The 18,688-nt window shown below is 40.2% G+C and overlaps 1 protein-coding gene across 1 annotated transcript; it reads right to left on the bottom strand.

Annotated features, from left to right (window-relative positions):
• Positions 1 to 700: 700 nt before the first annotated feature.
• LOC131690206 (leucine-rich repeat-containing protein 70-like) lies at positions 701 to 18,220 on the bottom strand. Its single transcript, XM_058975788.1, has 4 exons — positions 17,408 to 18,220; positions 1,663 to 2,450; positions 1,209 to 1,601; positions 701 to 1,145 (listed from the first exon to the last, which is right to left on the bottom strand). Exons 1-4 carry the CDS (start codon positions 17,489 to 17,491, stop codon positions 878 to 880), a joined length of 1,533 nt encoding a protein of 510 aa, XP_058831771.1. The 5' UTR covers positions 17,492 to 18,220; the 3' UTR covers positions 701 to 877.
• Positions 18,221 to 18,688: the final 468 nt, after the last annotated feature.

Raw genomic sequence — 18,688 nt, 5'->3', positions numbered from 1 at the left:
TCGAACACCGAACCCAAGCGAACGATGTGCAAACTTAGGTTTAAACACCGTGTACGTACAACGTGTGCGTACATAAGAAAGGCACACACAAAACAGAATGAGTCAATGCTAGTGATGATGGGTGAGAGAAAGAGAAAACTAGTATCATGAACTTGTGTGTACGAACACCGCGTACGTACATGAGGTTCGATTGTGCAGACAAACATGTGCTCGTGTTTTGGTATGCATTAGCGCGTTCGAGTTTGCACACGAAATGATGGTGTAGGATGAGCACAGAACTAGACCGAACATGGTGTTCGATGTTCATGTGGGAAGACTGTTTAAAACCATCTTTGCGCGTAAATGTCACAAAAAAGCAAAAAAAGCGAGAAATCACGGTTGACTAGGGGTTTGCTCAGTAACACAAATTGTGTCTCCGTTTTTTTGGAGCTAGCGTCAGTTCGGTGCTAGCTTAGTCCCGTCACTAAGTTAGTGTCAGATTCTGATGAGACGAATTCGAAACGCAAATTCCAAATTCAGTTTCATTTTATTTTTTAATTTTTTATCAACATGGATTGTTGGAATCGCGTTAACCGATTCGATCGTTCGGTGAGTCGAAATGATGACTCTTTTGTACGTCAGCCAGTCAGGTGCTTCAAACAAGTTATATGGTATAATTGTACAAAACGGCCTGTCATCATGAATTAACAACATTTCAATATACTTCTTTACACTTTAGTGGTAGAGAAATATACAATCCTTAACTACTATAGTAAGTCAATTTCAACTTAAACTCAACTGCAACCGCGACTAACGGTAGGTAGACCACCTACTGTAACACGAAGGAAAAACCTGTCATCTAACCTAAACAAAAATCTTGTTCACTGATTGGCACATTTTAGAAATCATCATTCGTCGCTCGGCTGTAGAAAGCCCGCGAGAAATCGGCCGGTCCCCGGTGAACCAGCCCGAAGCAGCCTCGTCTGTAGATCAGGATCACAGCCGCTGTCAGCGGAATTCCGACCAGAACTCCGATCAACAGGCCGATCAAAAGTGTCCCGTCGTTCTGCGGATTATTACCGTACTTGTCCACACAACGCATCTGACTGTGCTTGTGCTCCAGTTCGACCATCGACAGACCAGCCATCTGTTTGGGTGTGGCACAACTGAACGAAAATCGATTAGATCTAATCTTGAAAAGGTGACATAAGATAACGAAAGGTACTTACACAACATTGTTCAAAATATTTGGTGTAGTTTTTTCGATCAGCGGTAACAACGTCTCCACGATCCACTGATTATGACATTCGCAGTTCCACGGATTCACCCGGATATCAACCACCTCCATATCGTCCCACCGGGCCAGCATCTGAGAGTCCAACGAGCTTAGATTGTTGTTGTGCAGGTAAAGCTTCTTAACGCGGGGCCAATCCTTCCGTGCCGGATCATCCGGATCTTCCCGAACGAAGGCATCGGAGTGGAAATAGGTAAACTCGGGATTGTTGCAAATGTGAATCTCATTCAGGGCTTCCAACTTACTGAATGCTCCCCGTCCGATTATCTTCAGCGGTGTTATGTACGATAGACTGAGATACTCGAGAAATTTAAGCGATGGGAAGACGCTGAAAGAATTGAAGAACAATATTGTAGAATTTAAAAAAAAATCAACCGATAAATACTCACTGATCACCCTGAAGGTTATCGATCGGATTTTCATCCAAACTGAGCCACTTCAGATTCGTTGCATAGTCCAGTGCCTGCGGAATTGTCGTCAACAAATTACCGGTCAAGTTCAGATACTGCAACCCTTGCGGGGCATTGAAGATGTACACCGGAATGTCATTCAGTTCCATGTAGCTTAAATCGAGTGAACGCAACGTTTTCACGCTAGCAATGGCCGTTTCACTCAGCTGATCAATCACTTTAAACACGTTGTTCACTAGACTCAGTTCCTCCAGGTTCGGTAGATGCTCGAAGAGGTCCTGATCTAGCGAATGCAACTGGTTGTAACCAAGTCGGAGCACTTTCAATTTCTCCATCGGCAGGTACTCGTCCGGATTGTAGCTACCCTCGAATATATCCGGAATAAGACTTTTAGAGGTTAGCATATTGTTCGATAGGTCCAGAACCTCCAGATTGTTCAGATTGAAGAATGCTTTTTTGACGATGACGGAAATGTTGTTGTGACTCAGATCCAGTACTTTAACGTCGAATACTGGGAACTGCGGTACTTCAGTTAGTCCGTTATGATCTAGCAGCATGATTTCCGTTGCTATGCCACTCTCATTCAGACTCGCCCAATCGCTCATGTTGAACAGCTTGTACAGCTTGGCGGAGGAACAGTTGAACGTCTTCTGGGGAGCGTCGCAGTTGCACGGGTTGCAGAGAGCATTCGGTTGCTTTTTATTGCTGTCATCCTGGGGAACGTCTTTGGCTGGTTTGTTATCATCCGCGGTGGAGTTGGTGGTGTTCTGGAGGGAAGGAAAAATGGCGATCGTTTAAGATTTAGGTAAGTTAGCGTAACATTGTAATAAATAACTGTAGCTTGTAAGTTGTGAAAAAGATGGGTGGGTAATATCAGAGACATAACCGAAGTGAAGTAGAACACACTTAGGCTGAAATTTTTACTATCTTCTGCATGGTTGTATTAAAATCAGCTATTTCACACCAGCCGGATGACATACACTGACAAAATTTAATTAAAATAAGCGTATATCTTCTCGTGTAAATATTGTGGCTCGTGCAATAAGCATTTTCAGCTCATATAAATCTACCAAATAAATAAGGGTGCGTCTACCCTATAACATGCATTAATAACGAAAAAACTGTTTTGAAATTTTTTTTCGTAAAATACTCGGTAATGGTGAAAATATTCAGGTCATCTCGATCAGAGCCGTCAATATGGTGCACCAAGGGTTTTCAAAATAGTTCCGCTACAGATTTGTTTCTATTATTTTTCGTATTGGGCCGCATGGGGCGAACAGAGGACTGTACAATACCGAGAAGCAAATATTTGTGAGCTCACTACGGCTGGTGGATGAATCGGTTAGTGTCGTTACTTGCTACTAGTACAGGCCTTCATTTTCATTTCCGATGGGCGGAAGATAGCACACACATATACACACCCGAACCCAGGGCCGTAGAGAGAAAATACGGGCCCGAGGGGTCCAACGTACGGGCCCCCACCACTGTATATTGCCCATGCACCAAGTTAAAGTTTGAAATCCATTGTACTTACTGATATTATGTATATTACACTGAAATTATATTGTTATGTACCAGTTTTTTTGCTCTAGTTGTTTGTAGTGCCAATGACAGTAAAAACTTAGGGCTGCTAATACTTCATATTACTTTGAATACCTCTTTGAAAGTTTTGGTGACTTTGAAAAGAGTTATTTTTGTCAATAGTATTAGTAAAAGTAAAGAAATGGAAAAATTGAAAATGTAGTGAACACACAAAATCAAAAAATAACAAGAAGAAATAGAAAAATAGATTAAAATATTTTAAAAATGGAAAAAAAACATTAGCAACTTGGCAGAAATTCAAACATCAGCCTAAATGTAAAACGAAGAAAATATGCGCATAATGGCAAAAAAGATAAATCTAATGTTTTCTAGAAAAAAAAAAAAATAAAAAAAAAACATCTAATGGAAAATGACCAACAGAAAAAGGACTTTCAAAATAGGTTAAGGGGTTATATATGTTGAGATTAGGGAAAAAAGAGAAAAGTTCAAATTTTTGTACAAGTATGCAGCCATATTTTTTATGAAATTCATGTTATGCGTCTAGCGTAGTACAATGTCCAGTTTGCAAAATCCACTGGAGAACATAAAAAATATTAATAATTGTCAAAGTTATAGCAATTTTCTCAAAGTGCGTTTTTTCAAAGAGGTTTGCCGTGACTACGATTGCAGTCCAACAGCTCAACTGAAAGCATAAACGTAAAAAGAATTCACTAGTATATGTACCTATGTTGTCCTTGAACGATCGATTAAAAAAAATTCTTTTTTTTGAAACGGGGACGATTTTTCCAAAAAAAAAAAACTATTTTCACATAAAAAGAATTGTTAAAAAATTCATAGCAATAATATGAAAATTTTCTTTAAAAAATTTAAAACGTTCAAGGACACGGTAGTTAAATTACGAATAAGCTGATTTTTTTTTGAGATCGATTGAAAGATTTTTCGACAAACGTAGTCACCGCAAAGACGCTTGTGGGAAGCATGATTTCGAGATAATCGCGTTTAAAGTTTCAAGTATAAGCCACGTCTCCGTAAGGGAGCAAGATGAAAAACGCTATAACTTTGCATCCAATACTCCGATCTCTATAAAAATTTGAGATAACATTCTCAAGAATCTGAACTTTACGATAGAAGAATAAAAAAAATTTCGACATTTGGCCGTCCTCAACATATGTAACCCCTTAAACGGAAAAACAAAAATAAACAAAATGAAAGATTAAGAAAAATGAAATTATATTAAATTGGCAATGATAAAAAAATAAACTACGGAAAACTAAAAACTAGAAAACATGGACCAAAGTGCGAGAAAGGTGACATTTTGGGATGAATTTAAAAACAAAAGAACAAAAACAAAAAGAAACAAATAAAAATCAGAGTATTGAAATATTAAACAACAGAAAAAATACAATAGAATGTAATTCTCTCGAAAATGGCAAATAAAATGGAATAACATAGAAATGATTACAAATTAAGGTAAGTGGTAGTGATAAAAATGCAAAAATGAAGAGCGTGAAAAGATGGATAAAATAAAAATATGGTAACAATGGAAATAGATAAAAAATGAAAATGTTGAAATTGCATAAATACAAAAAAATCTACAACTTGAAAAAAATTTAAACACTTTTTGCCTTTCTCATATAAAGAAAGGCTATGCAATCACTGTAAAAATCGACTTTTTAACCGAGGCCCGGAGGGCCGAGTATCATACACCATTCGATTCAGTTCGTCGAGATCGGCAAATGTCTGTGTGTGTATGTATGTGTGTGTGTGTGTGTATGTGTGTGTGTATGTGTGTGTGTGTCATTTAAACTCACACAATTTTCTCAGAGATGGCTGAACCGATTTTCGCAAACTTAGTTTCATCTGAAAGGTATAACGCTCCCATAAGCTGCTATTGAATTTTTAGTTGATCCAACTTCCGGTTCCGGAGTTACGGGTTGAAGAGTGCGGTCACACAGCAAATTCCCATATAAACTGGTACCACCATAATGTTCAAATGATGTAAAACATATTAAAATTGATGTAACATTACTCTAGTTTGCGGGTCTGGATCACTAATGATCAATCAAAGCAGCTTTGACCACATTGGCCACCTATGACGGTTCATGACGCCCTCGGGGAACCCGCCAAGTTCCTAAGCTAATATCACACCCATTCCACAACGAATTCTCTACCGATTTTTACGAACTTAATTTCAAATGAAAGATACAGTAATGCCATTGACTGCTGCTGAATTTCATTCGGTTCTGACTCTTGCTTCCGGAGTTACAGGGGTGTTAGTAAGGATACACTGGAATTTCCCATATAAATCGGTACAATCGTAATACCTCAGAGGCTAAAAACTATCGAAATGGTCACCAAATAACTTCTAATCGCAGATCTAGATCACTGATTGCCAATCAAACATTCTTTGAATATATTGTCCACTATCGACGATTCCGGAAGTCCGGAATTCCGGGCATATTCCACAATTAAAGTCAAATCGGTTCTTCGGTGATGACTGAACCGATTTTCTCAAACCAAGTCTCAAATGGAAGGCAAAATATGCAGTTGAGTATTGCGTAGCCGCCCCTTCCCCCCCCTTCCCCACCTTGCCCTTACACCTCCCTCCTTCATCACTCCCCTCTTCTTGGATCACCCTCACGCCCAGATTTCCTTCATCCACCCCGTATACCGAAATAAGATGAAGGATTTCTGACGCATCCTCCACACCCACTCTACTAAACCCCCATTCCCTACACGTTCAAACGCATTCCACCAACCTTTGCAAATTATAATCACATGAAGATAACATTGAACTCATGCTTATTAAGCTAATTAAATATTATTCTTTTGCCTTTCTTATATAGAAAGGTTATGCAATTGCTCCAAAAACCGACTTTCTAACCGAGGCCCGGAGGGCCGAGTCTCATATAACATTCGACTCAGTTCGCCGAGATCGCAAAATATCGGTGTGTATGTATGTGTGTATGTTTGTATGTGTGTATGTGTATGTGTGTATGTATGTGTGTGTATGTGCGGATTTGGTAACAAAATGTCCACATCGGTTACTCGGAGATGGCTGAACCGATTTTTACAAACTAAGATTCAAATGAAAGGTATAATATTCCCATAGGTTGCTATTGAATTTCATTTTCAACCGACATCTTGTTCCGAATTACGAGTTGAAGAGTATGGTTACAAAACAAAATTTGTTGATTTTTCCAAATCAGTTTCTCGGAATTTTCTGAACCGATTTTGACAAACTTAATTTTAAATGAAAGGTCCATCAGCTGCTGTTGAATTTTGTGTGGATCCGAGTTCTGGTTCCTGAATTACAGGGTGATACGTACGATCACGCAGCAAATCCCGATTCTAACGAATTCTGCGATGAATGTAAAAAGGTGATTTTTTTTCCAAAATGTAAACACAACTGTTGAATTTGTAGATTTAGGTCCCCAACAGTCATTCAAAGTCTCTTTGGCCACACTGGCCACCATCGACGAATACGGAAGCATCCAAATTCAGAATAACGGTTATATTGGTTTCTCGAAAATGGCTAGATTTGCTCAACTTAGTCTCAAATGAAAGGTGTTGCGTTCCCAGAAACTGATATTAAATTCCATCTCCATCCGACTTCCAGCACCGGAGTTACGGATTGTGGAGGTCGATCACATAAAAAACTCCGATTCAAACCGATACCGCGATGAATGCAAAAAGGTGCTCTTATATATACTTACCAAGTGTAATAAGAATGACATTTCCATAAAGTTATATTGTACGAACCAGCTATTAAATCATAGTTTGGAGAAATGAGAAAGGCACAATTGCACCTCTAGGTGGATTAAAACAGGTTTTTATGATGTCTTCCGTTTTAATTCTACTATTTTATGAAAACTGCAAAAATGCACAGATACGTATTACTCCTACGACTTGCAGCCTTCATCAGTGTTTTTATCAATATGCGAAAGACATCAAAAAAGAAAAATATTTAATATAACATTCCACTAAGTCGCCCAAAAACAATGCTTTTGAAAGTGTTTTTAACGAAATTTTAACAGAATCACAAAAAATCCATGTAAAAATAAAAAAAATGGGGATAGCGAAACATGGATCAAACTTCAAATAAGGGTGGTGGTTGGATTTTACGCTATGCTGGTTTCAAAAACATTCATATAAGCCAAATAGACTCTCACACTTCAAAATATTTGCATCTCGCAAGATGCACATAAAAGGAGCGTCACAATTCACTTGAATTAACATTCAAGAACATGTAAAAATACACTTTGTTCACAATTCTCCATCTCCATTCAACCGAGTACTACATCAAAAGCGACACAATATTTTATTTCACATTTCAAAACATGTAAAATTCCATTATTGGACAGCAAAATACATCACAATATTATTTACGTCAAATGTAATTTTCATTTTTTCTAAGTGTGCTGCTTTATTTATAGCACAAAATATATCATATATTCTTCACATTCGCCGCAAAGTGTAAAGTTGTGGTAGAGCATTTAGGTGTATTTTTTCGCATTTGTTTTGTTGATTTAGTGGGGGTAATACTTCACATCCTTGAATATCCATAAAAAAAATCAAAAAGCACCAGCCACTCTCGCTGTGTAGGATACCCCGAGCGAACTTTACTCTGCCCTAAGTAAACAAAGACAGGGCGTAAATTCACACTTCAGTGTCTTTCGAGGATCTTTGTGAGGAGCATATAATCGGTTGATCCATTGAAGTGAAGGTCCTGTAGGGTAAAGTTAATCTGAACCCAAATGGTGGTGACCACTTTTTAAATATATTGGTCAACACCGAGAGGGGCCCTACTTATCGATTAGGGTCTGCAACCCGGGGATGATGTTTATGATGGCTGTGTGCTAGACGATTTATAGAATGATCCTGATGAAGAAAACATTGTAAAATCGCAAAATAATCCACTGGATTCTTCTGGGCGAGATCCGAATTACATGAACAAAGACCCGGAATTCGTCTCCAAAAACCGGTGTGGCAACCCTAAATAGAAGGTTGAGAAGTTTTTTTCTTTCTAATAATTATTTTCGATAATAATCCAGCAGTTGCGAAGATAGGAAATTCAATAAATCGATTTCATATGAACGAAAATTGAAGACAACCTCATGACTTCTAATCAAATAATTTATTTTTTACCCCTAGAAAGTCTGCTCTTATTTTTTTCGATTATAAAAATTTTAACCTTAGGGACATTCGCTTCTTCATTCAAGGTTAGAAAATTTTCTTTGAAAAATTCTCCATGTGCGGGGTTAGGAATCGAACCCAGATGAGCTTCGTACATGGCAGTCGGTGAACCAACTACGCTATGCCCGCCCTGGTCTGATCTTCTGATTGGGTGCAAATATATTTGATATCAAATACGCAGTAGTTTAGAATTCTATTCTAGTTACATCATACACAGGATATTGAATTTTTTGTTGAAAAGTATTGGCCAAAATTTTAGTTTCTTCAAAACTCCGGGCCCGGGGGGAAACACCCCGTCCCCCCTCCCTCTCGGCGGCCCTGCCCGGAGCTACAGCGAGTTGCTAGGATGTTGTGGGGTTTTGGATTGGGCCATAATTCTGAATGCAGCAACGACGAAGCGAGTCTGAGCATTTTCTGCTACAATCCTTAGATTTCACTAATCAAAGACTTTAGCAATAAAAGCAGTCTAGCCTAACCGGAGTGCCATCCGGTACGTCAGGATCGACGCCGGTAACACCCTGAATACGGCATACTGCACATGATGAACGTAAACGTACAGAATATGAATCACGATTTGGACTGCGACTTTAGGCTGACAGGCGTGCTGTTCTATTCCCTGAGTAAGGAAGGATGATACCGACTTGAAATGGCGAGTGGGCTAACAGCACGGCTGCCACCATCTCGACAAAACCCTGGCAGGTCTCCGGTTACGTTCAAAATTCGTCACCATTTAGTTGGTGGTACTAGGTTCGGTTGGAGCATTCCCGATTTTATGCCGATCCGGCTCTGAACACTACTCCCCATGAAAGATAGTGTAGCATGACTCACGTGCTCTCATATATAACCATGGGATAACAAGAGGCGACTACGTACAACGAGTAGAAATAGGCGGCCCGGAGTTGGGACCCAATAAAATGGAGAAAAACAAGAAACACATACGAAGCAGGCGCAGTGAATCCGTGGTTTGGTGAGGTGGTAACCACCAGCAAGAGCAGAGGGAAAAGAAGCAGCACCAACAGCCAGAGCAGAGTGGCATGAGTTCAAAAGTAGTGGAAGCGAAGTGTTGAAGTATGATACGGCAATGCGGAGGGCTAATGTAGCTTTGGCATCGTCTAAGGCTACTATTTTCCAAGCCCCCTCATAAGCAGGGGAAGAAGAAGTAGTTTCCCTGCCACCAAAGGGGACAAGATCCTCGCTAGGAGACGAAAGACGAGGCGGGCCAAAGAGGCAGACGCTCGAGGACGCTGTTGTTGCTGAAGAATAGGACGCCACCCAATAGGGAGAAAGCTGGAGTACCGTTGTAGGTTAAAAGAAGAAGCACGGGAAACAGCAAAAAAAAGAAGGAGACGACAAAAGGCGAGCAGAAGAGGAAAGGAAAACCCTCGGCACGTCAGAAGGCGCCAAAGGGAGAAGCCGTGCTCGTCCAAGCCAATAACGTGACGACGTTACGAAGGCCCGGATAGATCCAGGATGTGCTGGGAATGGACGCCAAAGTCGTGGTGCATGCTTTGCACTCAAGCGGACGGAAACGACCATCAGACGGGTGGCTTTCAATGCCCTCCCTACAAGGTCAATGGTAATGCAGATAATCCAGATAAATCTGAATCACTGTGACACCGCACAGTTGGGGAACTGTTGGGGCAGTATACGACATAAGCAATGTGTGGTGCCATTTTGATTGCAGAGCCGTATCAAGTCGCCCTTGATAATAGTAACTGGGTGGCGGATAGATCGGGAACAGCTGCGATACAGGTTATGGGCAGATTCCCCATTCAAGAAGTGATAGAACGCTCATACGATGGCTACGTGATCTCCAAAATCAACGGCGTGTGCAGCTGTTACGCTCCTCCAAGGTCGACAGTAGAGCAGTTTAGCCTAATGCTGGAGTAGTTAACCGAGCAGTTGATTGGTCGAAAACCGGTAGTCATTGGTGGTGACTTCAACGCCTAGGCTGTGAAATGGTGCAGTAGACTGTCTAACATAAGAGGGTGTATCCTACAGGAACCTCTAGCGAAGTCAGACGTACGATTGTGCAATAAAGGTTCTTTTAGCACATTTCGGAGAGACGGGAGCGAGTCTATCATCGACGTCACATTCTGTAGTCCTTCATTGACGGCGAACATGGATTGGAGAATATGCGAAACGTATACGCATAGTGACCACCAGGCGATTCGCTACCGTATCGGTCAACGGAACTCAGCTGCAGCTCGGAGAAGGATGACTGGTGAACGAAAGTGGAAGACGAAAGCCTTCAACAAAGAGCCTCTTTGCTAAGGCACTTCGGCCGAACGGTAGAACCGAGAACGCCACAATACCGCGAAAACTGGAACCACGTAACAAATGGCGTCCAGCTTACTGGTGGAATGAGACGCTTAGTACGCTACGCGCTGCTAGTCTCAGAGACATAAGGCGGGCTCGGAGAGCAATATCGGAGCCAGATGGAGAAGAGCGCAAGGCAGTGTTTCGGGAAGCTAGACGCCAATTCCTGGGGCGACGCGTAACGAGCCGTGATGGCGAAAATGAAGGGTCCGACGACGCCAGCCCAAATGTGTCCGAATAAGCTGAAGATAATCGTCGAGGGTCTTTTCCCGAAGCACAATCCAACTATCTGGCCACCAACACCATACGGTGAAGAAGAAAGAGCAAATACAGGCGATCGCCAAGTGACTAACAACGAGCTCGCAGAAGCATCGAAGCGCCTGAAATCAAAGAAAGCCACCGGTCCGGATGGAGTACGAATCGTGGTGCTGAAAGCTGCGATTCTCGCATATCCAGACATGTTCGGGATGGTGTTGCAGAAGTGTCTAAATGAAGGCAGCTTCTCTAAAATGTGGAAGGTTCAGAAGCTGGAGTTGCTGCCGAAGCCAGGGAAGCCACCGGTTTGTTCGGTTAAACTTATCATGACCTTGTTGTTTTAAACGAAATATTTGTTGAAACTATTGAAAGGCCAACAAATAAACTTGTTGGTAATTTCAAGCAACAGTATTGATTAAATCAAACCTGAATCTTGTTTATCACTATATCAAACGGGAAAATTGTTAATTAAAACTAAAATTTGTTTATTCTCGCTGATTTTTTTCTGTGTATACTGGAGCTGTAGAGCTGAGTTCACAGAAGGGCTCCCCATCAGAGTCACTAATTACAATTGTAGATGAAACGGAAAGTGTCACCCACCTAAACACTGCTTAAGGTCAATTGCAGCGGACCTTGATTCTGATTGTGATATCGAGTATACGGTTCAGTTGGAGGGGTTCATGGAGTATGGACTTTACGATCGCGTGGGAATGAGCGTTTATTTGTGTGCGCTTGAGACCGCGTTAATCGAATTGGAAGGGCTGAAGGGTACACTAAATCATTGGGGCGTTTTTGTGTTTGTGAAATCTTGGGCGTAGTTGTGTGTGGATGATCGCGATTTTATGTTCGTCTTTGTACCGTTTGTATGTTATCGTGTTTGATCGCGTGGCCGTTAGTTTGTCGCGTGGACGTTTGTATGTCGCGTGTGGTTGCGTGTCTCTTCGAATGTATAAATTTGATTTTAAAACCGTATGTCCATTCGTATACTCGCGTGTGTTGATATGATCATAGATGATTGCGCGGACCGCGAATCTTATATAATTTTCGGTATATGGTTCAGATGCCAGAGGAGAATGAGTTCTCTATCACTATCAACTCTATCTCTACAGTTCCCGGTATGTCGCCATGTTGTCGTGTTATCTAGTGGATAAGAGCGTATTTTTTCTGGTTGGTCCAACTGAAGGCATGGACCTAGGCTGCTAGGGGCGAGAGGAAGAACTTCCGAATGTAACCAAATCATGATCACGCGAACACAGGATCATTCTTGAGACCGCGTTTGTAACTTTATAAGTGCTAAAACGTTCAGTTGTTCTGTTTGCAAGATCGTAAGCGTAGCTATGTGTGGATGATCACGAAGGGCTCAAGCGTTTGTATGTTGACGTGATTGTCGCGTAAAAAATCCCCTTTAATAGCCGAGTGGCTATTCGCATATTTGCGTGTATTCTTGAATGTAGAATCTGGTACTTAATTTGCTATGTTTGGTTCAGATCCTAGAAGAGAGTGAGTTCTCCCATATCACTAGAGTTCCCGATTATGTTGCCATGGTGAGGGATGCCATTATGTCAGATTTATCTGGCACAGCCAGAGTTTTTGCAGCTTCCAGGCAAAAAGACAAACCTCTCATTCTGCCAGATTTTTAAATTATAGAAGTGTTTCATCAGAAGATTATCTCCCGTTGGTATAAACGAGCCTGATATATAACACAATTTCTATTATGCCATAATTTTATAAACGCTCCTTAAGCCGCCCAGTGCACTGAGAGTACAACATTATAGCTATTTCTTCGAACAAGAAAATGATAACAGAATAGAAAAATACGTATCCGCGCATTTTGCACTAACGCTTATCATGTTCCTTTTGTGTATCAAGCTTCCCGATCAGTTTATCTGGTTGAAAATCGAACGTATACACTCAAGTTTTTTACGCGGTTTTTTTTGCGCGATATTTTTTCACGCGGTTTTTTTGCGCGAATTTTGAAATTTCCGCGGTTTTCATTTACGCGGCATGTATCCCCCGCGTAAAAAAAACCTGAGTGTACTCTATTGTACTTAACAGCCTCCTTTCTGTATCCAATGTTCTTGGAGTACGTTGAAATTTTCAGTTCAACCTTTCAAATGAATTTAAAGGAAAAACCTATTAAGCTATGTAATTGGAGAATCTGAAAGAGTTCCAGAATCCACTGCAGATTTTAATTGTATTATGTCTCAGAAGTACAGAATACAGTTGAACTGCAGCGGTTATAATATGGTGCCGAAAAAGATTAAAAATAGAAAATCTTTAACCTGGATCATTTTGAGATACCGTTATAAGAGACAAAATGAGTTGAACCAAATGTGTACATCGAACACTGTATTTTTCATAACGGAAATTAATCGGGTAAATTGCGTTTCGACTTAGATAGAACGACTTGGCGGCTGCTATACACTGAATGTAAAAACTTGGGAGAACGGTTCAAACAACTAGTCAAGACGGATAGCGAGATATATAAAAAGTAATTTTTTTTCATTTATATTAGAAAAAAATCGTAAAGTTTATTTAGTCCCAAAGCTATGAGCTATGCATATTTGCAAAAATCGATTTTTAGCACTATCAAAATATGTTCAAAAAAGGATTTATTCGAATTCCAGTTGGTTCGTCTGCTAGAGCCCATTAAAGTGCCAACTATCAATTTTCATACGAAGCTGACAAAATCGGGTCAAAAAGGTGATAAAATTGGAGGCTGATAAAATCGGGTCTGCACCGTATGTTCAAATTCCCTTCAGTAACACCCGCATAAAGCTTTTATTAGTGAAAATATTTGTTTTTATTTTGTGAAATTTTCCTCATGATACTATTCATAGATTTAGGAACATTAGTTCACAAAATCAAAACATTCCTCCCATCCCAGGAACCTAGGACCAAAGGAGTGACATTAACCCTCTTAGCAAAGTCACTCCCAACGATTTATCAAACCCCTATCAAATTGAAACGGTTGTCCCCGTTTCTTCCTTATTCAAGGTTCAAAATAATCCGGTAATTAAATTATTCATAAAATGAATAATTTGATTGCCGTATAATATTGAATCATCTTTATTTTGTACGCTGCACAGTTGGCCTGGCCGCTTTAATGCTTGTGTCATATTCAATATGTGCCACAAACATTAATAATGACAAGAAAAATTGTGGACGAACGTCTGCATTTTTCCAGGATCCCTACATGTATTGACTGTGAATGTGTAGACTAGACTAGACTAGATATTGGTTACGATCCAATATCCGTGTTCGTGAAATAGTTCACAAAATCATGAAATATTTTTCAAACATTCGTGAACTGGTTCATAGTACAACAATCACGTCTGACCACTCATGCGCGTCAAATAGTATGCATGAAATATTATTCATGGATTCGTCAGCTAGTTTAGGATTGCTACTACATGATTTACGATCTGTTTTGTGTGCTTGTAATATTTAGAATATATTTCTAATCAGTTTCAATTTCATACAACAAGGAAATGAAATTTTCACGTGAATTTTTTCACAAAACTTGGGGTATTATTCGTGGAATCATATTTGTTCCATGCACTTTTTCATGAAATGTCCAGCTGCTAGCGACCAGTAATAAGTAGAAGCAGTAGATATAACGAAACTATTTGAACCTCGAACATCGTTATTCATTTGATAAGGTGCAGGGTGATGTCTTGATAGAAAACAAAAACTGCGGTAAGCATCACAAATTGTGTTTTTGATAAAGTTCTACAACTGCTGATATCATGAACATGAGTTACATTACTCCACGTGTCAAATTCGAAAGTGAGCTCTAAAATAAAATATAACGATAACGTGAACAAAAATTACGACAATCGTGACTAAGATTCTGAGATTGGAAATATATATCACGCAACTAGTGACAAAAATGTCAAAAATCATGACTAGGATCCTAAAATCAAGAACATAAATAAATTATGACAAAGTTCCTGAAATCATGAACATAAATCATATTACTCCTAATTAAAATATCAAAAACCGCGACTAAGATCATGCGATCATGAACATGAATCACTGTACTCATGACTAAAATATGACGATAACGTGAATAGCACTACGAAATTCGCGACTAAGAAATCGTGAAATCATGATCATAAATCCCGCCACTCTGACAGAAAATTCCGATAGTAAACTAATAAAGTCTATATCAATAAAATAAAATAGCACGGGAACGTGATGAGAAATAACGAAAATCGCGAAAAAGTTCCTGTAATCATGAGCATCGGTTGACATCGGCTGTGTATTATGAACAAGAAGCATAAAAAACTCAAACCAAACATTCGAATGTAACGCCATGTATATATTCGGGGCGAACTAGTTTTTTGGAAACACAAATAGTTTCATGAAAACGAGGTTTATTATTATTTCAGGAACTTGCTAATGATTTTCGTGAATCGTTCAGTTCACGAAATCGTGTACTTATGTTCATGTTCAATTATGAACGTATCAAAAAATCAAGTCAGATACCAGTACCTCGGATTATGATTTGCCGAATAAACTGAATGTTGTACATAAGTTACAAGTAAACAACCCAGCCTCAAACAACAAATAGCGTCCAGAATGTGGAATACGCGCTGATGAACCCGATGGATGTGACTTGATCGACGATGAAATATATGAGAATTTCAAGCAAATCCCTGGCCCATATTCTACAAGGCTCACAGTAAATATGCTTGAGCTTGTGCTACCACCCCTGGTTGCCACTCCGTTATCGTTCTGGACTAGCTGAAGTTGCACAGGGAATAAGTAGATAATTATGCTTGGGAGTAACGAAACATCTTTCAATGTGCTTATTATCAATATTTATCAAGTGTTATTGATCAATACCGGCGCGCCGGCCAGACACGAAAGTAGATCGCGGAAGGAAATGGACGAAATGGTTAGTCCGATACTTGCTTTTGCTAGAGGCCGTATATACTACTGCGCACTCCACAAGTATCACGGGAGGAGGATATTTGTTAGTAAGTATAGAAGTTGGATTGTACTTCTTCTTTACCGACGCCAGGGTGGTGTCTCCACTATCTGGACTAGATCTATCAAACTCATGGACCGGGGACAATCGGCTTTATTTCCCTTCCGAAGGAAGACGTGACCACAGATTTTTTCACCTTAGAAAAATCTCAACGACCTCGGCTGGAATTGATGGTACAAAAAAGAGAAGTGGGATCAATTTATTTTGAGATGAGACAGAGCTGCTACACAGATGTTCTCAACGATGTTGGAGAGATGAGATTGCGGCAGGTTTAACCATTACCATTAATATATTTGCTTCGTTTCTGAGAAAAATGTATGATTATAAAAGTGCTGAAAATATCGTTAGAGCGAGATGAAAACTAGGATGAAAGTAGTCTTAATACCCTAGTTCATCGAGAGTGAGTCAGTGTGTCCGGTGAATAATTGATTGGTGCAGTACATATTATTGATGGGTTTAGTTAGTATTGCGCCCAGGCAAGAAGATTGGCTACGTTGTCAATGATGCGTAATGCGTAACACTCTAAGCTCTACATCAAACACAATTTCAATATTGAATAATTATGATCATGACATGATCAAACTATGTTCCTTACTATATATTACTCCGCAAGGACAAAAAATGCATCAAAATTATTTTATGCTTGAAGAGCACAATACATATAACTTTATCAAGTATTAGACTTGAGTTTCGACCTCAACTCATTAGTAACTTGCAGACGAAATCGAGACGCTATTCCGCGACAGTTATAGGTTCTGATAATATAATAAGATGCTACACATTGACTTTCTAACCAAAAGTTGTTTCGGTTTAGGTATGATCTCATCATAATGCCGAGCTTCTGTACTTGTAGGACATCATCCGTATCCAATTGTATTCTTGTGAATACAAGCGGTGTTACCATTTTGGATCTAGCATCAATCTGGTGACCAAGTCAGTCTGTCACATACTGGCGAAACGAGTTTGAAACGCAAAACCATGATTTATCACACTGTTGTTTGAATAAGGATACGAAAATTGAGCATCTAGGAGCCATTCAGAGTAATTCTTCTTTTCATCCGAGCTCATAATTCTTAGCAATTTTCGAATACGGATCAAAATTCCGAATAGCAGAACTTTGCAATCAACTGCAATTTATAATTTTACAATCTTGCTCAATACCTGGAAATTAGACTCATTACTAAGAAATTCATATGACGATATCAACTCAGTACGAAAAAGTGCGCAGAAATTGTAAAGTGTAACTGTTGATTTTGCGCAACAGCCCCACCATCGCCGAGTAACTCCATCCATATCTTATCGCGTGCAATCGTTATCGACCGATTCAAGAGCTTAAATTGAAATGAGTAAGGCAGAAGGGATCGGCACCAATAAAATCGATGCGGAACGAAGTTGAATAATGCTTCCAAAACTTACCTTTTTGCTCTGGTCTTCTTCCACGGCCAGGACTAATCCGGTGCAAATCACTAGGACAAACACACCGCTGCTGAGGATTTTCATCGTTGCGCGGTACAGCTACTTGGTCATCACAGATTCTAAGACAGGTTTTTCACTTAATCGCTAGTTTTGTTCGTAATGTACTAATTAGACGGCAATTGTTGGAACAATTCCTTACAATCGATTTGATTTGGCACGACAATGATTCACTCGCGACACCACTCACAGCAGCACAGGTGCACTAATTAATCTCACCCAGTTCCAGTAATATCCACTGTCGAAATGAGCGACCCGAGTTTGCCAGTTGCATTATACCTGGATCGAGCAGAAACTTCTGTCGCTGATAACAGGGCATCCTTATCTTATCACGACGGTATCCACTCGCGTTTGTCTGTAGCTATTCGGTAGGGTTACGATTCACCGACTAAAACACAAACTGCGTTGAAATGTAGAACGCATATTTTCCTGATTTGAATTCGCGCCTCATCAGCATCGTCGGCATACCAGCGTTGAGACGCGCCTTTGTTTCTCAGCAGCCGCAGCAACAAAAACGGTCTACAATCGGCGACTGTTTGTGATCGAATTCATCTTCGGCAAACGCGACCCGCGCTAAATCACTCCCCTGCAGATCGATTGCAAAACGCGAGATTTGCGCATATTTCAACTATAGAACTTGTGTTTAGAGCACTCGCGTTGTTGTTCAACCAGCAACCACGATCACTGCGTCGTTCTCGCGAATACGCCGTCGATCGCATAATCAACTGATTGTAAACAGAGCACGGTCACACTGGCTTAGCAGGCCGGTTCAACTACAATCGCACGAAACGAAAACGATGGACGTCCAATCTATATGGTAGACATGTGCCCAGAATGAGCGTTTGACGACGCTGCAATGCCAGCAACGACGGCGACGACGACGACGCTGCCGCCATTCGATTTCTCAAGGCCAACCAGGTCTGTGCTGCAGTCAGGTACGCCAACGGGCTGTACGTACACTACCTATATGGCGTTAGATCGAACAAAAATTACTGTGTCTTTGAGCTGACAGCTGCGATTTTAATTAAGTTCCTGGCATAACCGGAATAAGGAACAAATAGAATTAATCGATAGCAAAAATTGAGGTTTCAATTGTCGGTTTTAACATAATGAATCATGTACGGAAATGGTCGCTAGTCACCCCCATGCAGCTGTAGCAAAATTACGCCAGCTACACCCCCACTATTTGACTATATTTGTAAACATTCAACTAACAGCAACGCG

Source organism: Topomyia yanbarensis, chromosome 3 (genome assembly GCF_030247195.1).
Source record: "Topomyia yanbarensis strain Yona2022 chromosome 3, ASM3024719v1, whole genome shotgun sequence".
Lineage (NCBI taxonomy): Eukaryota > Metazoa > Arthropoda > Insecta > Diptera > Culicidae > Topomyia > Topomyia yanbarensis.
Note: the sequence above shows the minus strand (reverse complement) of the source record. Positions and strands in the feature narration are given on the sequence as shown.